General features: G+C 44.4%; 1 protein-coding gene across 13 annotated transcripts in view; it reads right to left on the bottom strand.

The window, feature by feature from the left end:
* Positions 1-27,791, bottom strand: part of LOC146772312 (unconventional myosin-IXb-like) — a 373,359-nt gene that overhangs the window by 173,525 nt on the left and 172,043 nt on the right. For 6 of the 13 annotated variants that reach the window (XM_085638103.1, XM_085638105.1, XM_085638104.1 and 3 more), the window contains exons 4-16: positions 26,893-26,955; positions 22,144-22,243; positions 20,501-20,601; positions 18,171-18,300; positions 17,308-17,397; positions 12,592-12,708; positions 11,603-11,737; positions 10,576-10,697; positions 9,489-9,630; positions 7,023-7,218; positions 5,623-5,698; positions 4,915-5,004; positions 2,620-2,733 (exon numbers count right to left, since the gene is read on the bottom strand). In XM_085638103.1, coding sequence (XP_085494229.1) covers positions 2,620-2,733; positions 4,915-5,004; positions 5,623-5,698; positions 7,023-7,218; positions 9,489-9,630; positions 10,576-10,697; positions 11,603-11,737; positions 12,592-12,708; positions 17,308-17,397; positions 18,171-18,300; positions 20,501-20,601; positions 22,144-22,243; positions 26,893-26,955 — 1,476 coding nt within the window. The remainder of the gene's footprint in view (positions 1-2,619; positions 2,734-4,914; positions 5,005-5,622; positions 5,699-7,022; positions 7,219-9,488; positions 9,631-10,575; positions 10,698-11,602; positions 11,738-12,591; positions 12,709-17,307; positions 17,398-18,170; positions 18,301-20,500; positions 20,602-22,143; positions 22,244-26,892; positions 26,956-27,791) is intronic. The other 7 variants (XM_085638107.1, XM_085638108.1, XM_085638113.1 and 4 more) reach the window with 3 other exon arrangements.

The raw sequence follows: 27,791 nt of genomic DNA, 5'->3' as shown, positions 1-27,791 counted from the left end.
CTAGTTTTATATTTTTCAGGGAGATGGTGCATGATGCTTTCTAGCTCATCATAATGTGCCCTATCATATCTGGCCAATAGCGCTTGGGTGTTGGCGATACGCCATATATTGGCTGCCTGTGACGCAGTGCGTTTCCCTGATGCGTCTAGGAGCTTTGACTCCTTGTCAGGTGGTGGTGCTTCGCCTGACGCCTGTGAATTGGCTCTTTTCCATGCAGTAGACACCACTAGAGAATCTAGTGTGGCTGGCCCTTTGATGTAGGCGGGATCTGTGGGGGCAGCTTTGTATTTTTTATCTATACGTGGGTTAATGACCCTGGCCCTGACGGGGTCTTTATAAACCTCTGGTGCATGCTTTAGTACCCCTTTAAGCATAGGTAAGATGGAAGTAGACCTATGTGTTGTATCAAATGTATCGAGGAGGAAATCCTCCTCCACAGGGTCAGTGTGCAAGTCCACCCCGTGATAGTGTGCAGCCCTTTGGAGCAAATGGTGGAACCCTAGTGAGTCCTCCGGTGGAGATGGCCTGGAGGGGTAAAGGTCATCTTATGGGATGTCGGGGATATCTGGGTTATTGTAGTCACCCCATGGGTCTGGAGATCCTGTAGGGGTAGGGTCCTGGGGCATATCCCCTATATCATGATATGGATCTTCTTGATCATCATCGTCTGGAGACGGGGTCGGAGAACGATGAGGTAGGGGTGGAGGAGACGGAGGGGGTGGGGAAGGTATTCTGAGTGGAGAAGTAGCAGAGTCCTTCCTCGGTGGAGGCGGAGCCGGCTTGTCCAAATGTCTTTTCTTGGTAGAAAGTGTCAAATGACCCGTTTTCGGATCCCTGGTGAGAGTCTTTTGCAAGGGATCTGGTGTAAAAAGTTCTGGAGACAATATTTGGTCGTCGGCGCCGTTGTCTTTTTAGGCTTTCTGGTGCCGGTTTGATTGGAGCCGGGCTTCGGAACCTCTGGGTGATTGGTTGGCGCCGAGCCCGACTTAGGTTTGGCAGGGTCGGTGCCGGAGGTCTTGTGTGGTTTTGTCGGTACCGAAGACCCCGAAGGCTTCAGTACGGAGCTGGGCGTCGAGGTGGAGGGCGGCCTCTTTTGCGGTGCCGAGACGTGTTTATCGGCGCCACTGGTAGGCTGCCTCGAGCCCAAGCCGCCTGAAGGCTTACTAGGCTTCTTCACTGGGCCCGGAGGTGGGGTGAATGAAGCAGCGTCCTTGGTTTTACCTAGGCCCGGAGGCGAAGGCGTGACCGAAGCCTTTTTCGGAGCCGGCAAGGGTGTGGAAGGGGGTAAATCAGTAATAACGACCCTCTGTGCCGGGGTGATGTCCTCCACATCTGAGTCGTCGGCCTCGGAAGCGCTGACGAGGTCCTCTTCGGTGCGACACTGCTCTGGCTCTTCGATGTCGTCTCCGAAGATGTCGACTGGAAGTAGAGGAGTGTGCCATTGTTCTTCTGGCTCTTCGGTCCCGAATAGTCTTTTTGGATCTAAAAGACATACACGCCGGACAGTCTCGAGCCTCGTGTTCAGGGGAGAGGCAGAGGTTGCATACCTCGTGAAGATCGGTGTGGGGAAATTTGGACCCACATTGAGGGCACTTCTTAAATGGCGTCCTTTCCATGAGCCGGGACCAGAGCTTGGTTAGGCCCGAAGGCCGCCGTCGACGACTGGAACCGAGGGTCCGTGCCGATGAGAAGGCGCGTCGAGTGGGGAGATCGCGATCAAAACAATACCGCGATGTGGGGAAGGATTTCGCGCGAACTGGAAAACTGTTCAGAACCGGAGCGCGAAGATTACATCCGAACCCGATGGCGGAAAAAAACAATCTGAGGATGGAGCCGAAGCCCATGCGCCGTATGATCCAAAGGAGGAGTCACCGATCTCGTGACTTCCAAAGACGTTCCAACAGGAAAAACAAACTGCAAACATCTGAGCCCAACACCAGATGGCGATCTATGCAAAAGTGTGTAATCTGCAGCTCATATGCCTCGAACAACATGTTACCCAGTCACCCAAAGGCAGCAGAGAAACCAATGGTTCCAATACAAATGGAACTTCTAAGAAATGAGGAGAGTGTTCTGACTGCTAAGTGATGCTCACATGAGCAGACCAGGCCCTGGAAAATGCATACAGTGATCCGACTGTCAAAGCACGTTTCATTTCAGAAGTGGGAAGAACATGTTGCCGTGTGCCATGAATGCCCGACCAGACTGTAGGGACAAGACATAAGGAAAAGATTCTGAAAGCCTCAACAAGTACCTCCCTGTACTACACGTAGAAATAATCTAATACGTAATCATTTACACATCGTACCGTACTGCTGCAAAACCTTCCACCTCTGAAAAGGAGCACTGCTTTATATAATAATAGGTCTAGTAGAGGCCTAGTAACAATGGCAGAGAACAGGGGGCACCTGTAGAGAGGTGGGTAGTAAGTTAAAGCATTGACACTTCAGCTGTGGCCGCATGAACAGCATGTCAAGGGGTAAAACCGGAGGCAAGACTTCCCAACAAAATGGCAAGCACAGACACTAGTCAGGTAGTGTGCCACAGGCTCTTGAATGGATCCCTTTTGCAAAAGCACAGTTGAGAAAGGCACACAGACCAAGACCACCAAAGACTCACGAAAATTGGAGGTGGGAGGGCCGAAGGCGGCTTAGAGAACGAAGAAGCTCTCCAGGATCGTCCCCCTGCCAGCGTAGTCCTTTTATACTCTTGATCATTTGAGCATGCATATCCCTAATTCAAGCCAATCAATAGGTACATGAAATCAAAGAGGTGAAAGAAAAACATGGTGTTAGGCAGGTGTATCCCCATGGACGATAAGATGTTAATTCCGACTCCCCCCGCCATTCACAGGGAAGACTATGGCACTGTAAAAATATATACACAGACATAGAAGTTTATCTGTTCAGGTCTTTCTTGGTTGTACCATGTTATGAGATATAAAGATCTACATTTGTAAATAATTCCAAGTCCAGGCACAAGTTTTTAGAAATGTCATCAACCCCCTTCAAATCTCATATCTGCAGAGACAAGACAGTATCCAAATATTTAACCAGATGACTCATGGTAGGAATATTATAAAATAACCAATATATCAGAAGACCAGTTCCAATAAATCCTAAAATAAAAAACCATTGTTTGAAAAGTAAATGGAATCCATGAAACAATCACATTTGAAGAGGAAACATAATATATTGTTTTTTTTTCTCCAAATAGGGCTATTGAAATGCCTTTTAAAGGTTGGGTTCAAAGTTCAATTCCAGTTATGCGTCTCATCTCATCTCACAAGGCCTAATTCCCAAAGCTTTCTGATGAATGCGTCTTATGCTAGGAAATTCAGACGTAAATCACACAACTCAAAAATAAGACATCTACTCTCATAAAAGCATTCTGACCCACAACTCAGACATAAGACAAGTACTCTCATAAAAGCATTCTGAATGGGGCCCACTGTGACAGAAAAATTTACTTTATCGTAATCCGGAATGTGTGTAGCAAAAAAACAACTGGTAAGGATTTTTTGTGCTATTGACTTACCTATTCCATTTGTAAAGTAATTTCATGAATTTCACATAAATTTGGCATTATTTTCTTTGGGCGCATGAAATTGAGAACCAATTCAATGAAAGCGGATGTTCCTTTCTACATGTCATCGCATCAGTGCAACCCTTTGTTCCACCTTGATGAAAAGCACGCGCTGTGCACACTGTTATGTTAAGGGAACTTGTTAAGTGCACATACACCACAAGGTTTCTTGGCGCTGAGGCAACATTGGAGGAACATGAGAAAAGAGCTACATTGGGAGATTGCACTAGTTATGCGCTTGCCGAACACTGTCTGAACTATCGAAAATAACTAACACGTGCATTGTCTTCCGTCTAATTTCAAGTCCCATCACCATGAAAAGAAAATGCAAAGGAAAGAGAGCATGTGTTAGACTTGTGCAAGAAACACAAACCAGGATGTTGGATCGAAATAATTAATTGATTTGACCAGTCTCGTGGTATCTACACTCACCAGTCAGTTTTGAGAAATTTCAACTACCCCAAACCAGATCCTGGTTTAGTCTCTGTATTAGTGAGCAGAAGAGGACTCCTTCCCATGCATCATGCTTTGTTTAGAGTATGTTGTTGTTGTTACAGCAGCTTGTATCCATGCTTCACTTACCTACTTTTGATTGTTCCCAAGAAGCATAGACCAGAGGGAGAAGATAAACATAAGAGTTTCCACCCGCACTTAACACTGCATTGCACTGCACTGTTCTGAACTGCTCAGTCCAATAAACAGAAATAAAGTATCTCTTGAATTCTTCAAATTTGGTAAAATTAGCTTGTGGAAAAGGGACGAGCTTTATATATGCCAATTGGAACCGCTATATGCAAAAGCACAAACCTCTTGATCTTACTAAGGAATATCCTTTACCCTTTTCCCTGATAAAGTTAAACTTTCAAAATAATTTGAATATTGCTGAATGCTTTAAAAAAAGTTAGTAGTGATATGTCCCTAATCTCAAACAATCCTTTACAGAAAGCAAAACCTATTTCTTCTGTAACAGTCGGTGCTGAAAATTTGCAAGAATCAAGAATGTATGTTAACCTAATGGCTATCTGCGCCAGCATGGAAAACCAAGCAATTAAAAAGTGGATTAAATAGTATAAATGTCAAAGTGAATTCCATAATAAAATTATGTTTTCTTAAACCAATGTTTACAATGAAGCAAGAGGATTAAAACTGACGCAGTTAAGGTATAATCAGGAAGGTGTACATTTTATGATGAATTTATCCAAAGCTTTACTGTCTAAATACAGAAGCCAAATGCTTTTTCTGGACTGAGCATGCTCGGAAGGTTTGGCTGCGGCAGCTTTAAGTGACTCCCTTATTCCCAGATCAACATAGCTTCTTTCACCCACTTACTTCCTGCTTTCATAGGAGGTAATAATATCTTCGAAGGCATCTATTGCAAAGTCCTCAGAGCAATCAAATGAGAAATCAAGCAGTGACAAGCTGTAAAGGGAAAATATCGAGAACTTCCTTACAACTGGATTATTTGCAACACAATGGTGAACGGAGGCACTGGTCATGACAGCTGTGCAAGGAGTGACTTTGTGGTTATCAGACGTTATACGGCTCAACACAGTTAGCAGATTTCAATATCAGACCAGTCCTTCACTTCACTCCAAGAATCTAGGTGCCTTAACGGAAAACATTTCACACTTTGCAGAAAACATTTTCAAATGCCATGGTAGCAATTAGTTGTTGGCAAAAACTAAATCGAGGTGTTTAATTTAGTTCACTGTGTTATTTTGGAAGACAACGAGGGACAATATTGAGACACGTACATTTAGTTCACAACCTAGTAACTCCTAGGCAGGTCTTGGAGCATGTGACAATAAACTGACAATAAATCCAAGCACACAGATAGAAGACACGCCGATTACTTTTTTTTTTTTTTTAACGGTAGACACACGTGTTTCTTTTCCATGCTGCTTAACTAATTTACCATTAGTATATTGTACATTCAAACTCCGATCATTCAGGTTAAGCAGACGGCAAGGATAATAGTCATCTGACGTGAATTGGTTTAGCTGGCTTACAAAGCTGAATAACTGGATTCATCCTCACCGATAAACTTTTTCCACAGGCACGTTGGCTCTTTGCAGCTCTCCAAGGGGGGTTCTGACTCCCTTCCGTATCACACCTGTAGGAGAGAAGGTGTTATAAAGACCAAAAACCAGCTCACAAAGTCAGAGGCTTGTCAAAATTCTCTGTACAGTAATTTTCTAAGATCACTAAAGTACTAATGGGCGAAAGTAAGCAAGGAGTATCATAAAATATGTCCAGCTACAAGTGGTAGGTTCTCGAGAGCCAAATCTTATCTCAGTGGAATGGCCTTTGCAACCCTGGAGAGACGTTCAGGCTCCCTGTCTTCTCAGACATGAAGAAGCATTATGAGTAAATTTATATAGTAGCTAGAGTCTCCATTGTCCCCAATATCCCTAGAAACACTATTTTTAGGGCCTGGCAATGAGCTATTGTCCTAAAAAAAAAAAAAACTCACACCATCTATAAAGGATTAACAAAGCATTATTATCAATCGTTCTATGACATATCCCCAAGTTACAGGAGGAGCTGTAGCAAAGGCTATATAATGAGAGGGCGGGCATAGCATGATCAGTAGACTGGTCTAGCCTCAGGTGGAAGGACACTCATTCTCCCCTATATTTCACGGGCTTGTAAAGAAAATGAAGGTGAAATGCTACCCTGAAATGACAAATTTAACATCTTTAGAAAATGCATTGGTTTAAGGAGAGGTGTATGCATAAAAACACCCTGACATCATAAACCTCTGCCAATGAGAGCAAGAAAATAATGATTTGTATACATGTGCAGGTTATCCTGATTCTTTAGGCTGTCAGAGCTGATAGGTCTTGTTTAAGTAGGTGTATATATGGTTAATGTATAGCGAGCACCCAGCCAAAGTCAGCAGAACGCTATGTTGCTATGTTGCTTCAAAAGCAAGGATACAGTCAACAAGCAATTTGAGGGGCAGCTGGTTTGCTACTTCATCATGATGTGGTGGACAAACCTGAGAGCCTGGTTCTTTGACAGACAAGGTTTGAGAGTTTGAATCTAGGATGGAGAACCCCAAATATATGTGTGAAGAATTAGCTACTGAACAACTTGGTCTGACTCATGGATTCATTTTACAAGAAGAGATAGGGAGACAATGGTTTAAGAAATGCTTGTGACTAAAAAAAATAAAATAAAAAAAAAAAAGAGAAAGAGATGGACTTGCGAGTCAGTGAAACAAGATACTCCCTAAAATGCTATGCTGACATGTTACATACTCTACACCAGCCCTTTGAGGTTGTCACAGGCAACAAAATGCAGCGAGAATCTTCTACATTCCTGATTACTGGGTCAGCTTAAAAAACACAAGAGTTTCAGGGTACAGGTTGAATGGACCTAAGTCCTCCTTGTCGGTGAGGCCTTCCATTTTATGTTGGCACATGGGGCAGTACCTGCTGTCTTCTGGGCTCTCTGCCGGCCAGCTTCGTTGAATACAGCCAACGCCCGGATTGCTGCCCTGAGAATTGCCCAGCGGAACACAGAGACTGGATCCATGCCGATCAGCTCGCGGATGTAAGCACCATCACTGCTCCTCAGCAGCGCGACAATGTCTGGCCTCATGTAATCCGTGTTCTTCTCCCGGAAGTCCTGAGGTGAAGCACAAAGAGCTTTCAGCACATGGGCCAAATGGGTGACTCACAGCACAAAATAACCCCAAATCGAGGTACATAGGCAGAGGTAGCATACTTATTAAATAGCCAAACCTTGAGTTTGAAAACCACTTCTGACTTCTTGCAAAGTTCCCATCCATCCCCTTGCCACTTTCTGAAAGCTCACAAAACCTTTGTTCTCTCACTGAAAGTCTAGAACTACCAGAGCGAGACAGCGGTCTTTCTCAAAGGAGATTCTTCACCGACATCCCTCACGGCACTATCCATATTATCACCTCTCACTCAGAAGCCGAATGATGGACTGACGTCACAGACTGACTTCCAACAAGCTACACACCAGAGGCACAGTAGCAGGTTTCCGAGCAGAGTCCCAACTCAAGTATTTCAATGAATTTGTTTCACCATACTACCGACAGAGTAGCCACACTGCTTTAACGAATCAAGTGCACCAGGAGGTGTTACCCACCTGTAACAACTGGTTTAGATCTGTAGATTCACATGCTTTGTATACTCCGGCCATCTAGTGTTGGGAGCGGATGTTTCAAGTTATTTCTGTTCAAAGCAGAGGGTTGCAGTTCAAGGTGACTCATGATACCACCCCAAAACCCACAAAGTAGCAGGACGTGGACTCTTTAACTAATGAAGTGACCCCCTGATATCCCAATGAAGCCACTACACTGGTTTAACAGAAGGAGCGTTCTTACTAACTTAAACTAATGGGGACTCTGCATAATTCAGTGCCAAGTTTACACTTTTTAAACAGAGATGCAAGAAAAAAAGAGGACTCCAGTAACTGAGAAGGGTTAAGGGCAAGAGTTCTGCACATCTCTGACGAAGAAGTGCCTGAATACTTGGGATTTTTAATCACAGCTTTGCACAATAATGCAAGAGTGTTGATTGTTAAACTTTCAATCCTCAGCGACCACCTTTGTAAACGGGTATCTTTAGAATCCACGTTCTCTGCCACCTAGCCCATTTGTTCAACTTTGTGGTTGTCCCTGCTTTTTCTTATCGAGCTGACGAGACATATGAGAGTTGAATGGAGGAACCCCACGTCTTGTGTTGCTCTGCAGCACAAGGGTCTCCTAGACCAGGGGTGCTCCTACAGTGTACATGCACCAACAGTAGAGGCCAGCTACTGCCTTCTCAACAAACTATGATGTTAGCTCAGATTCTAGTGAAACGTACAGAACTTCTTACCTGTTTTGTGGGGAGAGAATTCTAGCTACTTTCTCCAAGTAAATTCCTTTCAGCCCCATAAATAGAATGCTGGCCTGACTTCAAGATCGACAGAGACAAAAGAGCTGCAAAGATAAGTAGAAGTGCCATCCGTCCTCTTCTTGTACCCCCCACCTTGCTTATAGGGCATGGGTTCATGGTTTTCCCTAAAGCACTAATAGTCTACCTTGTGATGGAGTCAGAGATCAAAGTGTACACGATGTTACGTTTAGTACCAATGGCATTATAGTAACTCAGCATCTATGAACTGCAGGTCACTGCATCACAGGGCTAACAATCACCGGGCTGGTGAAAGGCTCTTTATTACCAGCACCAAAATGGTCCAGCTTCAAAATGAGGCCAGGGATCTATAAAGGCTTCAAACCCTGTAGGACTGAGGGTCACTTGGGGCAAGAGAGAGTGGGAACAAGGCTATCGAAAGGAACTTGATTTTCACTGTACATATACAAAGGTTTCCATTTAACCCCTTCAGTGCCCATGACGAGATAGTCTCGTCATGGGCCGCGGTTGCGCTGTGCCCATGACGAGACTATCTCGTCATGAACCCCGCCCGCTAATTCAACGCCCGGCACAGTGCGGGGAAAGGGCGGGGCACACAAGGGGTTAAAGACCTCCTTATGTTGCAGAGAGAAATAATAAAATCCTATCCTAACGAGCCGGCTGTGGTCCTGCTACCTCCCAATATCATGTGTGAGCAATATGGGGAATATGTGGAAGAAGGAGGGGGCGGAGGGGCGCGCTTCATCCTCTGGCCTCAATTGTGCACTAAGGTTACCCAGCCATAAATAAGACCAAATCACATGGCTGGACCAACCTGCACTCACCAGCCTAATGCACTACAGTGTAATACAAAACATGCGGCCCCCATTTAATGTACCATGAATAATTCTTAAATACACAGAACAAGGATAATAAATGATGAGAAATGGCAGGGTCAGCGGTTTCGGCCATGACAGTGTCAGGCAAGGCCGTACCAGTAACAGCAGTGTCAGCTTCTCTGCAACCCACCTTGATCTGGTACTTTACTTTCCCCGCGAAGTGTCGTATGATGAATGCTGGCTCCATGACCGGCGTGCCCACGAAGTATTTGTTGTCTTCGTGCTGCTGCTTGAACTTTGCCAGCAGGGTCTGGTAAGTGGCATGCGGAAAACTGGAAACAAAGGAGAAAGGTTTAGTCAGAAGCCTATTCTGGGTCTCGCGAGACTTGTGGGGCTCCGTTGGAGTGCAGTGGGAAGGACAAGCTTTTAGGTGCTGCTGCTTTATAGAATCCTGAAATCTCACACGCAGACTTATTAGAAACCTAAGAAATGCCAGCAGTATCCACAATAAGCAGTATTTCAGCTCCAACGTACTTCTTCAGACACCCCCCATAAAAGCCCCCAAGTCACCAATTCTCTTAAAAGTTCTCTACAACTGCTAATGTGAAAGACTAGGGGAGTTAAGTGGTACCTTTAGATCTTAGTACAACACAGAGGAGCAATAAAGAACGTTTAGGCCCCACCGATGCAACACTAAAAATATTATTCATTCACTCACTCATATGTTATTGGCACCAGATTCAAGTACTGGTGTCATCAAGCTACACAATACAAGGGGGTACAAGTGCAGCAAGTAACAGAGTTGTGTTTTCTAAATTAAAAGTGTGGCCACGTGATTCAGTGCCTTAATTCGGCCAAGCTATGAGGCATGGCTGGTACATAACAAGGGTGAATGTCCCATCGACTGCTAAAAGACAAAGGATTTGTCATCAGCGGCTACAAATAATGAGAAAGATAGGTATACCTCTTTACTAACTAATGCACAGCCATCATGTGCCCCTGTTACAGTCGCACACACTGCATGGCAACACACAAACCATGCTAACACTGTAACTCATGAATGCCTAACCTCATGCAGGAAGGTGGAAGGAAGGTTTTGCAGCAGCAGATCAAACACTGCAATTGTCACAGAGCGTGCTCCAAACCAAGTATTGCACCTGAAATATACAGCTTGCAAAGTAGGCTGAAGTCCCCAAATCAAGAATCCCCATCTCCGAGCCATGATTGCAGTCAACGCAGAGTAAACCCGCCTGTAGGAAAGGGACTAATTGCCTTACTTGCTCTCTTCGTCCAGCAGGTAGAACAGGCCCGTGGGTTTCTTGCTGATTAGATGAATGCAACCAACGTTATCCGTGTAGTCGATGTTGTGCCAGCTGATTCCTTCTTTCTGGTACTCCTCCTGCACAAACAAAAGGAGGGTTAGCCTAGGAAGTGGAGGGTGACCGGCTGAAGGACTGGTATGATCTAAACCACCTTCCAATCTCTACAGGGCCACAGAAATGACCTTCGAGTAGTATTTTCAAAACAGTCGATCAATGGCGTTCAGTTCAACAACCTTAAAAGGATGGAAGACTGAGCTAGCGCTGCTGAGACATCTACCCTTGGCCAGCAGGTAACAAACAGATTTATGCAGTAGTGCTCAATCCATGGACCTGCACTTCTAGCTAACGTCACAGGTGTACACTTGAAGACTTTCCCCTTCAATGGTGCAAAATCCAGTAGTTTTACAGGCAACTATTTTAGGCCTAGAAACAATACAATATGCAGCATGTACTTTGGATGGGGAGTCCACTGACTCCCCGGCTGTAACTAAACACAATCTGCTGTGAGTCACCCCCCAGATATGTAGCATCTGCACTGGTCGGGGTCAGTGACTGTGGGCGAAAGGTGGCCGATCACTTCTGCTGTCTCTCTGGGGATCTCGATGAACGAGACATGAATCACTTCTAAAACAGAGAAGCCAGTAGAAAATGGGTGGTGGTCTAGGAGCCGGCTGGGGGAGGTGGGATTCAGCACAAGCCACATGAAATGAACTACAAAATATAGCTCAGCCATGTGTAACTGTGTGTGAACGTATGGCACCTTATGTTCCCCCCTGGGACTCCAAATTAGGAAAGCAGTGACCAGATGAGGCAGCATGAGCCACAGCATTAAGCTTCCTGTGGAAAGCACACAGTAGACTTCAATCTATTGGTTGGCCAAGACCACCAGCCCAGTCTACAAAGGAAGCGTGCCAGACACAGTAGCAGCCCTAGGACGGCAGCAGGATATACTGGGAAGTGAGACCTGCCATTGCTTCTTTACCTGCTCCAGTTTGAAGATGTGCTGGTTGAAGTAATACTGCAGCTGCTCGTTGGCGTAGTTGATGCAGAACTGCTCAAAACTGTTCGTTTCAAAATCCTCAAACCCAAATATGTCAAGGACTCCGATTGATAAACACTGGTTGGAAAAGAATACTGGAATTAGAACCTACGAAATGCAGTTCACTGCTATATCACAATGCCAACATGCAATATGAATTCTTCGACGTACTTCTATTCTTTCCCGAAACACCGTTGCGGGATCTGTTAATTATCTTCCATGGATGATGTAATCTGGAAATTCCCAATAGGACTCACCGTATCACTGAGAATAGACACTGCTGCTCCCAGGGTGGAAATCCTGGGGCCAAAAGAGTCCCGCTCTGACTTGGAAGGATACCCCCACTGAGCTCTGTGACCAGATGAACAACGGTCAAAGTGTGAGTTCCATAATAAGGTTAAGAAAAAGCAACACTGTTACTTTTTTTAGTGCTTTAATCTTTTAACTAGAGAGGTTGCACCATCCTTCTCACAAACCCTGAATTAAATGTTTGGCCTCTTGCTTACTCTGATAAAGCACCTAACCATGAAGGAGACTGAAAGAACTAAAAAAGTCCCTCAAATGTCACTGAGGTTTAGATATCAACAACTCTAGAGGTTGCTGGACACAAACCACACAATGAGACTTCAGATTACAATCTGTGGATCTGTAGACACAAACCAGCTACTGTGGATAAAGCTACAATGAAGACTTGCTCTCCACTGCCAAGATGCACACCCAAAACAAGTCCAGAACCATTTCGGAAGCATGTCTGTTGGAGGACAGGATGAGATTACAAAACATCTATTACTTTAGCCTTTGGCTCATCACCTGAACATTTGCCATGAGACTGACAGTGAGATTTTCTTTGGCAGTGGTTCAAGTACTGCAGGACCTAGCAGCATCGGGTTCTTGCCAAGTCAGACTGGAACCCTACACGGTCCTGTACTTACCGTAACTGATTCCTCCATGTCCTTCTTGTTCAAAAGGGCGTGATTGATTCGCAAGACGATCCAGTCAAACAAGGCACTGTACAACGACTTGGCCATCGAGTCCCTGGCAGTGATCGCCTGTGAAAAGCAGAGCAAAAAAACTCAAGCAAGTGTGACAGACCTTTGCTGCAGTGCCTCAAAAACCTTTCCTCCTATATCTCGACCTCAGCCCAAAAATAACTCCCTATTTCTATACCATCTTACTGACAATACAATCATTTAACAGGATGTGAAAACTGTACACCCACACAATCTGATGTTGACTGATCTAAAGTAAAGTATAAATAAATTTAAAACAGAAAAGGAAATGTATGTACATAAAAAGTGCCCATGTACGTTTCTCACTCAGTAGCCAATACTGTTCTTTTCACGTGGCATGTCCTAAGGTCGGGAAACATTTAAATCACAGTTTGACTTCAAAAAGGTAGGGTAACTTCTTTTTTTGAGTATGTGCAGTGGGCTGGAAACCTGGTTTTAAGAACCCTGTCCGACATTTAACATACTAATCAATTCTGACTGTTGCAGCCTTGGCAATAGTGAAACATGCTATAAAATGACAGCACCTCTTTGAAAAACAAATAATATAGTGGTCCAAAACATTCAGGTCTCCAGGAACAGACAGGTTGGAAGTATTTGCAAAAAAATACATTGTACAGAGTCTGAGGAGGATGCTGGTGCTAAGCCCCCGGGAGGCTGTGTCGCTGGCATTCAATGGATGTTGGCGTTGGAGATGGTATTGCCCTCCAACACCATCCACACCGTCCTCTCAGATTTCAAGAGTGTCTCAACGAAGAAATCATCTTCCACATGGAGGACATGTTTGTCCATCTTGTGAAAAGCAGAAACCTGTTTGAAGGACCTCGTGGTGTGCAGTGGTACCATTGGGGTAGTGATTGAGGTCTGGCTTACCCTGGGGATTTCCATCATAGTCGCCCCAAGGGTTATCTGTAGGCCCAGACTCAATGGGGATGTTGCAGGGATGAGCAGATCAAAGGCGCTCCTGTCGTGGATTAAATGTGTGAGAATCCTCAGGTGAATCTGGCAGAGGCAGTAGGGGTGGCACGCATGAGCGGTCAATTGTGGTGTTGGACGAGTTGGTGGCGCTGGTAGAGGTGGAGCGTCACGTGGCAGGCTGGTGCCCCTGTCTCTACATCTCTTGGGCATCAGATCAGAGGGAGCCTCAAATATGGGTTCCTCCTCAAAGTCTTAGCCTACTCTTTTGGGGGTGGTTTGGCCGAACTAATTCCCTGTGAGAGGATGAATAGAAAGGCACCTCTGCCTTGCATCCAGCCCCTCTTAAAGTGTTTGTAGGATCAGGTGCTCAGAATCCTTTGAGCCAGTTGTTGATGGTGCTCTGTATGTCAACCCTGGCTTCTGAGTCAACAGGGGCTTTGGTTTAAAGTGGTGTTCAGGCTGCTTGTCAGTGGCTGTGGGCAGTGTGACGCTTGACATGCTGGAAAGATCGATGCCCCTTGGACAGGCCCTTGATTCATTGCCACAGACTAGAGCTCGAAGGTGTCGGAGGCACTTAAGGTGGGATGGGCTTGACGCCCAACTTCCATTGGAATGCTGCTCCTGGTGTGGCAGAATGCCAGAAGGGTTGGCATCCTCTCCTACCTCGGTGCTGAAGGGGTCTTGTTCGCTGAAGATAACGAAGTTATCGGCGGTAGAGTGCTGTGGCATCTTGCTGTGCGCTCAACGCCTCTTCATTTGGTACTATACGCTTTCTTTCAACAGAAGGCAAGGCAAGAGTCACGCAAGGCATCGTAGTGGTCCAGGGAGAGGCAGAGGTTACAAATCTCATGACGGTCCAACCATGGGTACTTGGCATGGCAACGGGAGCAATACTGGAAGGGCTTCTGTTCCACCACTCTTAAAGCCCCACGTTCTCTGGTGTCAAATGCCAGTGAATCGGTGTCTCAGTCGCCAGGAGTCAGCCTCCAGAAGGTGTCAACAAAAGGAAACGCAGTCAAGGAGTCAGTTTTACCGCATGAGCCCAAAGAAATGTGTTAGTCACGTCAAACCTCAGAGCCCCTTCTGTAAACATCTGAACCCGATGGCGGAACAAAACATTCTAAATTAGAGTTGGTGCCCAAGGGCAGAGTCACAGTGCCATCCGTGACTCGAAACACTTATTTCGAAGAAAATCAACTTGCAACGTCCGAGGCCATTGCTAGATGGAAGGGGCATGCAGAGCATGTGTATATAAAGTCACACATGCTATAAACAAAGTTATTCATGTTAAAACTTCTCTTTTTCTCCATCCCCATCCCATTAAAATAAGGAGTGTTTTGTGCCATTTCAGCACCATGAAGGGGTGGGTGATTAAGGCATACGTGTTTGCCTGATTGTGAGAAAGAGAGTACATTTATACTATATATAAAGATGATCAGAGTGTAAAATACTATTTATTGCCATTTGGAATGTGAGGAGGGGCCATGACTCAATAAGGCAAAAGGCGCGAATGAATCATGATGCTCCTAACCGCCCTCAACAATGGTACTATATATTGTACTCTGCACACCTGCATATATGGTTCATTTCTAGTTTTTTTTTTATTTTATGTGTTCTCGTTTTAACAAAATATATTTAACAAAGACTAGGAAGCAAGGGGTTGAATTTGTGCAGTATGGGTAATCACACTGAAGAGGCCTCGTAGCTATTAGAGGAGTTATTTCCATGTGGAAAGTAATGGTTACATGCAATCTATGAGTCAATTCAATTCATAAAGCTTTATTCGGCATATATAAATGACCATGAAAGCATAAACAAAAAGGACGACAATACATATTTTACAAAGACATTGCAATTAAAACTTACAGTTATTAATTATAGTTAATGGCTCATTGAGTAATACATATAATCATTCATAAATATATAAAATGAATAATAAAATACGTTAAAAACTCATACTTTTCCTGGAATTGATGCACTGATTTAAAAAGGTGGCAGTATAAAAACAAATATCTGCCGATTGCAGATTAAAAATTAAAGCCATGGCATGTTTGACTGTACGTGTTCCGTATTTGACAAACAAAGGTTTCAAAAAAACTATACGAAAACTTGTATACAGTTTACAGAACAGCAGAAGGTGCACAGTGCTCTGTGTAGATACATTATCGCACCTACATGGCCCAGTCGGGTGTTTCTTAATGTTTGGATGGGCTACTAAACAATGTGCCATCCCAAATCTTAATCTGGTTAGCACAAATTTGTGTGAATTCCTAGTCACCATAGTTAAGTAAGATGGAAAACCCTCCATTAGATTGTATCTATTATAAAAAATGACAGAGGACAATGATCCCGCTATGGTTGCTCGTTTCCTTTCTGCATAAGTTAAGAATATGATTTGGAGATCGTGGATGCTGCACTGGGATTATTTAAAATATTCAGATTAAAAATGTCTGAGAAACAGACAACAACAATCTATGAGTCGTTTTTACTGTATTGTAGAAATAAACTCGAATTTGACATTTGCACTGTAGTAATGTATGTTTATTGGTATCGTTGCTATGAATAACAGGTTTTGGACCACATTAATTTTCACTGCCTTGGCATAAAAATTGTGTGTGTCTAATTACAAAATAAAATCTCTATGGATGTTCAAATTATTCGTAATGGCCACATGACGCATCTGCCTTTACCACTACAGAAACGTATACACAATCAGCAGACACCACTACAGAAACTTATACACAATCAGCAGACACCACTACAGAAACATATGCACAATCAGCAGACGCCACTACAGAAACATATACACAATCAGCAGACACCACTCAGGAAACTTATACACAATCAGCAGACACCACTACAGAAACATATGCACAATCAGTTGACACCACTCAGGAAACGTATACACAGTCAGCAGACACCACTACAGAAACATATGCACAATCAGCAGACACCACTACAGAAACTTATGCACAATCAGCAGACACCACTACAGAAACTTATACACAATCAGCAGACACCACTACAGATACATATGCACAATCAGCAGACACCACTACAGAAACATATGCACAATCAGCAGACACCACTACAGAAACATATGCACAATCAGCAGACACCACTACAGAAACTTCTACACAATCAGCAGACACCACTACAGAAACTTCTACACAATCAGCAGACACCACTACAGAAACTTCTACACAATCAGCAGACACCACTACAGAAACATATGCACAATCAGCAGACACCACTACAGAAACATATGCACAATCAGCAGAAACCACTACAGAAATATATGCACAATCAGCACACCACTACAGATGCATATGCACAATCAGCAGACACCACTACAGAAACATATGCACAATCAGCAGATACCACTATAGAAACATATGCACAATCAGCAGACACCACTACAGAAACATATGCACAATCAGCAGACACCACTACAGAAATGTATACACAATCAGCAGACACCACTACAGATACATATGCACAATCAGCAGACACCACTACAGAAACATATGCACAATCAGCAGATACCACTATAGAAACATATGCACAATCAGCAGAAACCACTACAGAAATATATGCACAATAAGCATAAATTATTGCAGTTTAAGGCCTCTGATCTGCATGGAAAAATCGGTTTGCCTGCCTTTGTGAATCAGGATTTTGCACACGCCACCAAATATTTGCAGTTGAAGTGCCCGCACTCACCTCGTTTAGGCTGTAAGGCAGTATAAGCTTTTCGTTAACTGTCACAGTTTTCCTTTTCGTTAGCGCTTCCACCAACATCTCACGCTTCACCTAGAATTGGTAAATTTGAAAAAAGAAAAAGGAGTATTAACTTAGCAAAGAGTATTTATTTGTTCCGTGATAAACATATTCTCTCCTCCAACTCATCAGCTAGAAATGCATTAGCAATATTTGCATATGAAAGTCATGCTCCTCCCTCTACCCTGCTTTTGTACATCAAAAGCTGATGGACTCTTCCAGTTATGCAGAAAAAGACTCGCTGAGCAGAATAAAACTTACGGATTCTGCACCAGCCTAACAAGGTGCTCGATTTTGGCATAATTTCACTAAGATAATGCTGGCAGCAGAAGTAATATAAAAAGTATTTATTTCTCCCTTATGACATCATGGGAAGTGATATTACAAAACATTTGACCACAATTAGGAGTTATTATACATTTCAAAACTTGATTCTGCGGCAAATTAATATATAGTGAATACCATGTGCACACAGACACAGCTACTAACACCAGCAAAGGCGAAAAGCAAACTTAAAATAACATTTTTAAAACTCATAACAGAGATTGCTGGAATCACACACTTTACAAAGCGGTCCATATGGCTTACAAAGAGAAAGGCAGGGAATGGCCTGTGGTACCCAAACTACACATAATTAGTTCTGGTGGTTGTAGCCTGCCAGGATATCTCCAGATCTTGTTAGACAGACACATGCCTAAGAAGTTGGGGACAGAAAGGCCAAATACAACAGGGTACTGAGTCTAAAGGACATAAAAAAAGGGAGTGGAGGTCCACACATACAAACTGCATTTTTTTTTAAAACATACCTGAAGAAGCTGCGAGAGAATGTCCAAGACCTCTGGTGGCCCCACCTCCAGGCCTTCATCCCGCCCATTTGACTTCCGTTTGTACGTAACGTTACCCAAGTACAAGATAGCAGAGAGCACCGAAAAAATCCTGTACGAGAAAGCAATGGGCCTAGGTTAGAGATAAAGGACTAACAATTGGCATGCCTCAGTAGGAAGATCACGTCACCCATCAAACTCCTGTAAATAACTTCTGCAGACCTTCCACCATGAAGGTCTTCCAACAATGGTCTGGAGACTTATGGGTCTTGTTGACCAGCTACGAAGGACAAACTACACTACTGAACAACAGAGCAGAAAATACGGGGTATCATTGGTATCCAAGAGGATAAACGTGACCACAGAACGAAGGGTCAAGAAAAGAAGCAGGAACTTAAGACAACAAGTTCCAGAGATGTCAACAGGCAAGGGAATCAAGTGCTCTGCCGGAAGCATTCTGTGTAATAAGAATAAAGCTTGTACTTGCTTTACAGCTTAATGTTTGATGTAACGGTGCAAAGTTGGCATTTGACGCAACGTTCTTTTTAATGCAGGATGAAGCATTCAATAAAGAAAGGTTTATAGGAGAAGGAGGGCAGGGCTTTCTCGTTATTTACTTTTATAGGCTGTTGAGGTGGAGACAGAGGTGACGGAAGAGCACATTACAGGCTTTTTCCCCGTTTTACAGGCTGCCGGGGCGTTAGGAGTTCTTGTTTAGTTTAATAAGTTGACGAGGACACTCAGCTGTTTTTCGATACTATAAAACCACGGAGAGAAATACTGCAGTGTCCCTGTCTTGTCTTATAGGTTGGGGGAGGGACACTACTCTGTCTCGTTTGTTTTCCTGTGTGCACAGTATTACTGTTCGGTGTTTAAGTGAGTCAGAAGAGGCTGGACTCAAGGTGCATGCTAAACAGGTGAAGATTGTGGGTGTTCGCAATGGTCTAACTTAAGATACTAAAATGTACTCTCAAATCAAGGAAATTACACATGGTTTCTGCATTTCTGGAAATAGACTTGGGTGCATGGAAGTTCACTGCACGTTCGGTTTATAACCTCACAATGTTAATATAATCCATAATACAAAATTTTCATATCAAAATTACATATTTGATAACATTACGTGTATTTGTGAAGTACACGTTCAGCCTAAGGTGCATCGAGGCACTGAAATAACAGATGTTTATTGTTTCCAAACTCAGTGGTACTCATTTTGTCGACCTCAGAACGATGAAGGGCTGTATGGACCTGCCATGATTTGAACCTGAGACCTTGAGGTCAAACACGGATTTGCAGTGAATGTATTCATCCACGGAGTCACCAGACCCACGTCCCCTCTGGCTCCTCATCTCGGATATCCAATGCTTCACACTGGGCGCTTCGCAGCCCAGCACCTCAGTGGCTGATGAAACACTTCAAGGGGGAAGATAAGAAGCGCACTACAGGGAAAGCTTCCTTCGAATTCTCAGCGCTGAGATCCTTGATGCGCCATATTTGGCTTTGTCACTATGAGCCATGTCCTGCACATCCTTTGCTCTATGTAGCACACCACGTCTTGCTTAGCAAACTCTCAGTTCTATTCAGCCGAGAGTGACGTCACTTCAGCACATCATTAGCATGCTCTGCGCACCTTGACTTCCACATGGAGGACCATGCGCTGCGCACCCCCAGCCGCGCTCTCCACGTACTTCAAAGACAAGGGCAGTGCAAGGATCATGGAGCAGGACACACGATAATATCTTCTGTGCCTGTTATTTATAAGAAATCCCTCCCGAGGTACAAGAGGGTGCCAGCCTGTGAGTAAGAAGCCTGTGTCTAAGAATTACTGGTTATTTTGGACACAGGAGTAGCAAAGGAAAAGCCAAATTCTGTATTTTAACGCAATCATGGAAAAGATTGAGTCTCTTCAACCCAGTGTTCCCGTTACACTGGGCTTCATAAATGGAATAAAAGGCTCCCTTCCTTGATTTCAAGAATGGTTTTCAGCTTTTTCTAACACTTTTCAATAAGTATGGATATATAGGTACCCGGCAGCCATCTAATGCGGAGGATGATAGATAACAGCGAGACAGCAGCACTCTTAAAGTTCACAACCAGTCAGGATACACTGTCAGAGTCCGTCACATATCTAATTTACACAGTATTTGGAGGTTTCTGCTTCATTTCTTGAGGCCTTTTGGAAGCCCTTACAGTTTTCACATAAGCCGGCCACTCATGTCTGCAAGGAGACAGCATGACGATACAAGCACTGCTTCTAAACACAAACTATCTCACTCGCAGTCCACGACCTCGGCGGGTAGGGCGGTACTTACTGCTTCTTGGTTGCAGGTAGGAAGCCAACCATCTCCATGGCCTGCTTGAGCCGTTCAAAGTCATGCCGAAGGTCTTCACCATCATCAATGGTAAAGTTATTCTGAAAGAAAGAAGGTTGACCAAAATTAAAGTCAACAGCAGAAGACAGAAAATCAGACAAAGTGAGTTAATTCAAGAGTCTTATTTCTACTTTAAGCATCATGAACACGAGCAGATACTTGTATTTTAAAGCAATCCATCCACACAGCTATTTTCCTAGCAAGAATTTTAACACAAAGCTTTCACCAACTAAGAGAGACCCCTGAACAGAATGGGGCTCCAGCCAGCTAGGATGGACTCATTCTGGATACAAGGGTCACAGCCAACTAGACAAGTCCCATACCAAATCGGTGCTGCCCCACAGAATGTGGCAGCCTACCTTCCAAGCAAGGGGAGTTATTTCCAGATTTCCATGAACATTTTGCTCTACCTACAGAGAAAGCCAGTAAATAAGACTGCTGGGAGCCTGTCCCCTTAGACAGGCCTAAATGGCAACTGCAATACCCTAAAAGAATCCTATTGCAAAGATTTCTGCTTGTAGTAATGATGAACCAACCATAAGCAGCTAGGGACAGGATCACTTGAAAGCAGGGCACGGGGTTGAAGGCATCAAACAGTGATCTCTTAGAACAGCTTTTTCAAAAGGAGACCTATTACGAATTGAATAATTTATTTGGAGGGTTTACTACGGGTAAAGTTAAACAAAGATGCTTAAACACAATCTGAAATCCTAGACTATGAAAGAGGTGAAAAAGGACAACGCTAAAGAGGTAAAGGCTATCATGTTAGTAGACCGGGCTGGGCATTTCCAGAAAATTACTGATCAACTTGAGGGCTAGGTGCTTGGTTCAATCATTTTGGACTCAATGATCAGAGACATTTCTAAGTGGGAACTTAGGAAAATGCTTTCGAAACGTATGGAGAACAAGCTGCAAATATAAGCACTGGTCTTTAAAGATGGACTCCATGCACTCCCAGCCTCAGGGACAAGAACATTAATGATATTTGTCATTTGTGCCAACGGGAACAGATGTAAAAGGCAAAGTTTTAAATAAGGCTTATAACTGTGAATACATGAATAAAACTCTTAGAAAGTGTGCACTGAGGCCCGAAGGCCTCATGGCACTAGAACCAATATCCAGCTACAAGGGGACTCAGCAGAAAACGTGAGTCCTAGTTGTAAACTGGACCAGTGCTACTTTTCCTACTGGAGAAGATGAAGAGGGAAAGTATTCCTTAGAGAGAAGGCATGTCCTTCAAGTTTGGTGCTTGCAAAAGTAGAACAACTAATAGGGCAATAAACTGGACTTATGTGACCACTTAAAAGAATATCTGGGTAACAGATGGGACCAGACTCATGGAAGGTTTTAAGAAAGAAGCAGAGCCCCTTGAATGGAACTCGCCTTGAGACCATTACTATTGTAAGAGGTTCCTACTTTGGTAGAGGAGGTAATTAGTCCATGATCATTGAATCTTGTCAAGAGCGGACGCCTACTTCCACTGATGGCGCGCAACCTACAGACAAGTTCTCGTTGTCCAGGGTATTTGAGAATCGAGAGAGCACCAAACCATTTGCGCCATTTTGATGCTGTCCTTCACTCACCTGGTTGAGGTAGAAATAATCTTCTGGTTGCTTCAGATGGAACTCCCGGCGTTCCTCCTCACTGACCCCAAGGAGCAGATAGTAGAACACGTGGTAGTTCCTACAAGTTAAAAGAAATCCAAAGTATTTATTGACAATAACTTTACTTCACATTTGTTTCAAGACCTTTCCGTAACACAAGCCAGATTAATTGTGTGCTCCTGAATCACATTTTATAAAGTTAATGTGCGTGGTGTACAAGAATAGGAGGAGAATCCAACACTTGGATTGGCCAGGTGATCCAAACCCCCACGGCATTACCTTTTATGTAATGCTATGGCATATGAAACTGAAAACGACTACACACCACCTGCTTTCTGTCACCGTCATAGGCTCAAATAAATGATCACACAGACAGATTTGGTTTAGAGAAGCAGTAATTACCAACACGCATTTCAGTTTGCAGAGGAGCTATGTAACCACTGGCACTTACTCACGATTAAGATACGGCCATGGTTTCACAGACCGGGCAATATCTCCTGTGCAAACCTTTTACCATCCCTGATGAATAAACAACTTAACGCTTCTACAATGTATTAACTCCCTCTGTGGATTTCACAACCATTGCTTCTTTCTGTAAAAACTAGGTTTTTAATATTGTTGGTATGGTCTGCAGCACAAACCCTCATAATTTTGGGGGTAAATGTACCTCTCCCACAAACAATTGAGGAGATGGACACCCACGGCATCTGAGGAAATATGTAAGAGATCTGGTAGAGTGCTCTGGTCTCACCCTCCAAAACCCACAACTGACTCAAACGGCGTGCTCACCCTTCTGACCACCCACATCTACAAAACCAAATCCTATTCTGGTCTGCAGTGCAAACACATGCCCTGGACTAGCGCAGTGATGGTAGACTGACGTACACAAATGATAACGGACAAGAACCACATGCTTCATAACAACCTTCGATTTCTGTTCTAGAAACAGTATTTGTGACATTAAAACCCAGGAATTTAAGGACACCATTATAATGCAAATCTTGACTTCAAGATGAACAAAACTTTATATATGCAGGAAGCGGGCTCTGTATATACTATACCAAAATGAGGTATAGTGTGCACAGAGTCCAGTAGAACCCCAAAGGTACGCAGAGGTAAATGTAGATCGCACCTTACTCTCTATATGTGGTAGTGTGGGCGAGCAGTAAGGCTTTATCAGAGAGTAGTGTTAAGCATTTGTTGTACACACTCCGGCGAGAAATTATGTTACACACTCAAAGACTAAACTCAGACTAATTTGTTTGTATGAACATATTATTTGGTTATATTTATTTTTTAGAACCAAGCAAGCCTGGTACAGCTAAGTGTAAATGATACTTTTCAAGGCAGGTTGAACAATACAAGCCAGCTGAATGAAAAATGACTTTGTTACAGGTTTGTAAATAGAGATGAAATTAATATTAGATTACTTTTTCTACTCAGTGTGACAATCCTAGATATCGCACATTCCTACAGAAAAGGTTAGTAAAGCAGTTTTTAGAAATTTGCAGTTTCTCAAGTTCTCATACAAAACCAACTCCACACTTAAAACAATTTTCAAGAAAAGCAATCAATGAAATACTATGGAAGGAAATTGAGTTATCGGTTTACAGGTAAATAGTTATTTGTGGGAGTTGGTATTCCCGGGTTAGAACCAGGGTTCCCCCAGGGTCAATGATGCACTCTCGACCCACCCTCAGCAGCACTAGGGCAGCCGGGTGCAGAGTGCTGAGGCCCAATGTTATCCAACGGAGGATAGGCGGCCTCTGGTTGGTGGCTGCTCACGAGCAGGCCACAAGGTTGTGGGAGTAAAGCTCCTGGTGTTAGGCTCAGGGCAAAGGGGGATCAGAGTTAGAACCTGAAGTAACCCCGCAGCTGCGCCGGGGCAGCTGGCTGCACGGTGCTGTTTTGGAATTGGGTGCCCTGTTGATTTTAATGGGGATTCTTCGGTTGCAACAAAGACTGCAGGCTCGGGGACGAAGATCTTCTGGAGGTGATCGCCAGTTGGAGAGTTAAGTTGGGATGTCCAGGGATATTGGGACACAGTCAGGTGGGCCACCCAAGGCCATGGGGCATCGGGTGCAGGGGTGTCTTTAGGCGTCGGGTTGTTCTTACCAGCGCCAGTCGCGGTCATTGGGATCCTCCAAAAAGTGGTTGCAGGCTTCGCTTGGAGATTCGAGGCAGGTCAGAGATCACCTGATCTCAGGTCAGGATCGCCAGGGAGCCCTCCTCGTAGTGTTGGGCCACACTAACTTGGGCCATGGGCGTCAGGTGCAGAGTGGTGCATACTCGAGGTTTTGGCTAGGGCCTGAGTCTGTGGGTGAGCAAATCCAGGGCTCATGGGAGAAAGTCTTATTTGGAAGGCAGGGCAGGTCTCTTGAGTTCTTGAGGCTGCAGGACACACCAGGATTTCGCTGGATAAGGTTCAAGGTGGGATCCAGTAGGGCTGGGGCCAAGTCAGTGGGTGTCCTCTTCTTAGTTTCAGCACGGCTTCTTCGGTCCTTCTTCACTTCTTCTTGTCGGTTCTTGTCTGAGGAAGTAAGGTTCAGCGGTGTCCCTCGATACTAGATTTAGGGGCATTACAAGTAAGTAAAGATTGGGACCAATGGTTCCCTTCCTTGGGGTGGGTACACCCCCTATTGTGCTACCCTCCAGAGGGAGGTGGGCATATGCCTCTCTCTGGTTGGGCGGATCCCCCCATCTGCAAAATGGCGGGGATCGAGAGTCGTGCTTCACTTCGCCCCCTCCATCTGAGGGGTGGGCTTGGTAAAGGTGGGCACACCTCCCTTACTTACTTGGTTTTCCCACCGATTCTCCCACCCTAAGTGGGGGACAGAACTGGTGGGAGCCAGTTGCTGGAAGCAGCAAAGGGCTGGGGTAGCTCACAAAGGCGACAAGCCTTTGAAGATTCTCCTTCATGGACCATGCCCATCCTGGGGAAGGAGGCTTGACACCTTTCACCATGATGTGTATTGCTTCAGATCCCGAGAGCAGCAAGCTGTCGACCCAGGGGTCCAGAAACATGTCTGGTGGCGGCAGCTGGTGAGCAGCCACTCAGCCAGGACACTAGAGTTAGGTCGTTTTCCAGGGGGCATCTCTAAGATGCCCTCCGAGTGCATTTTTCATTAAATCCCACACTGGCATCCGTGTGGGTTTGATCTGCTGAGAAATTAGATACCAAACTTCGAAGTTGTCAGCAAAGCCATTATTGTGCTGAGGAGTTCGTAATGGCAAACTCCCAGTACCATATACTCTTAATGGCATTACTGCACTTACAATGTCTAAGAATTGGTCTAGACACTGTAGGGGTACAGGGCCCTTGCACCTGTACCTTCACCAGTGGTATAGTGCACCTAGCTAGAGGGGTGGCTGACCTATGCCAGGACAGTGGGTTGCAGGTATGGCACACAGGGATGTGTGCCATGTTGACTCTTCACTTTGTTCTGCACCAAAACACGCAGCCTGCAAGGGCAGGGTGTGTGTGTGTGTTAGGGTACAGGGCCTCTAAGGGTGGCACAATAAATCCTGCAGCCCTTACAGGGCTTCCCTGGCCACTGTGCCCTTAGTTCCTGTGGTACCATTTACAAGGGACCGACATATGGCTAAAGAGAGCCAATTGGGTTTTGTTTTTAATGCAGTTTAAGGAAGAATATAGTCCCTGGGTACCTGTTTGACAGAAACCCGAGGCACACTCAGTTAAAGTACATCGGCTGTTTGGCAAAAAGTGGAGGCAACCATGCAAAAAGAGGGCACTTTCTTACAATATCCTAAAATGTTTCATATGTTTACATCTGCCACAGCAACACATCAGAAAGATACCCAAGATGTAAATCTTAGGGATTGACATAACGCACACAATTTGCTGCTGCATAATTAAGCAAAAGTACTGCAAAATGATGTGAAATTCAGTGTAAATTCTCGAAAAGAGAAATTAAGTATTTAGCACCTCAAGTCCAAAACGGACCAGAAGATGCAGGCTGCGTTAAGAAATAGGGCTAAAAGCAACAGAACGCAGACAGCAGCGACACTTTCCCCTCAACCTACTCCTGGAATTAAGCGCTATTTTCTTAGCACAAAATGCACCCTTTGTGGTAATTCCGCATCAAAGACTAATGCCAAATTACCAAAATTACTCCAATTATTTGGGCGTAATTAAAATGACTCGCAGGCCTAGTAAATATCCCTATGCCACCAATACAAACATTTTTCACACCTAGAATATGCAGCACACACGTGATCTGGAGACGTGAAAAGCGTCGCAGTTGGAGCTGTGCAAATATTAAAACAAAAAGACTATTGTGCATTCATCCACACCAAAAAACACGTCCCCAGCCTTGTTAAGAACACATGCATGGGAGGCGTGTGATCTGGTCAGCATTCCACCATGTGACCAATCACGGGTCAGCTTTGTCGCCCTCAGGTCCTGGTCACCACAAATACCACACATCTATCCTAAGAGCTGCAAGTTGTGGACTTTAGCGAGAAACCACCCGGAGTAGTGCAAGAAGCGCTATGAGGAGGCAGTAAAAAGTAGACATGCTGTCAAGCTGAGGAGGTGCTCTGAAGGAGCATTGGGGAGGAGAGAAAAGCCCGCTTCATTCAATTGAGAGTTAGGGGATGTCTTTCAAGTTGAAGAAATAGGTTAGATTTGCAGGAATGACAAGAAAACGAACAAGAAGCTTCAACAAAGGCAACACTTTACTCGAGCCGCATTCATTATTTTCTTACCTTTCGTTTTTTTCTTGCGAGACAAGGCGAGACTTTTCAAGTAGATATTTTTCAACAACAGCCCTGGTGCAAAAAAGATACAAACATCTTAAGTCCCGCAGAAAAACAAAATTGCGCTGAGGGTGTATGTCCCTTGAGGAAATCTTTGCGGTGTGTGTGGAACGTAAAGACAGTCCCAGTGACCGCTTTACGTGTCGGAGTTTTCTGAGGCCTATGTACTGGCTAGCATTTAACTTTTTTCAATAATCTTCCCAAGTATTATAAGAAACATCATGATTTTAACAGGTGCATTACATCAGGTGCATGACGTCACAACCCAGGCTGAGGTCATCACACAAATGAACACTCCAGAATGCTTATTGTCACCAATGTGGACCTGAGAAGGAGGGCTGCGTTTATTCCCTCCACTGAAGGCGCCTTCATATAGAAGTCGGGGGTTTTGTCAAACGGAAGAGAAGTTCATGGATTTTGGGGAAAAACATAGTCCTACGACTATGACACACAGGAACTGTGAGGTATACAATAGGTCTACTATCGTCCAAAGGTGACCAGACCTAGAGGTCATCAAGCCATGGTACATAACTGAGTGAAACACTCACTGGGACATCACCTTCAGGGAGCTAGACTTCCCTTTTACATATCATTGTAAACAAACTCCATACTGGCTCAACAGAAGAAAACCAATACTACAACACACCGAAAGGGTCGTCCTTTCCATCGTTTCTTCACCTTAGGGCGGGCGGTAACTGACGCACTGCTGATGTCTAAGGAAAGATCTTTCAGAAGTGTGTCCCACCAGTGAGGTCACATCCGGGCCACCCTTGCCCGCTCTAACTCCCTGGGGTGCAGGACTGTAGGCCCAAGGGGTCAGCATCCCACCACCAGGGTGAACTGAGAAG

This window comes from Triturus cristatus, chromosome 12 (assembly GCF_964204655.1).
Source record: "Triturus cristatus chromosome 12, aTriCri1.1, whole genome shotgun sequence".
Taxonomy (NCBI): domain Eukaryota; kingdom Metazoa; phylum Chordata; class Amphibia; order Caudata; family Salamandridae; genus Triturus; species Triturus cristatus.
The sequence above is the reverse complement of the archived record's forward strand: the minus strand, read 5'-3'. Positions and strand labels throughout refer to the sequence as shown.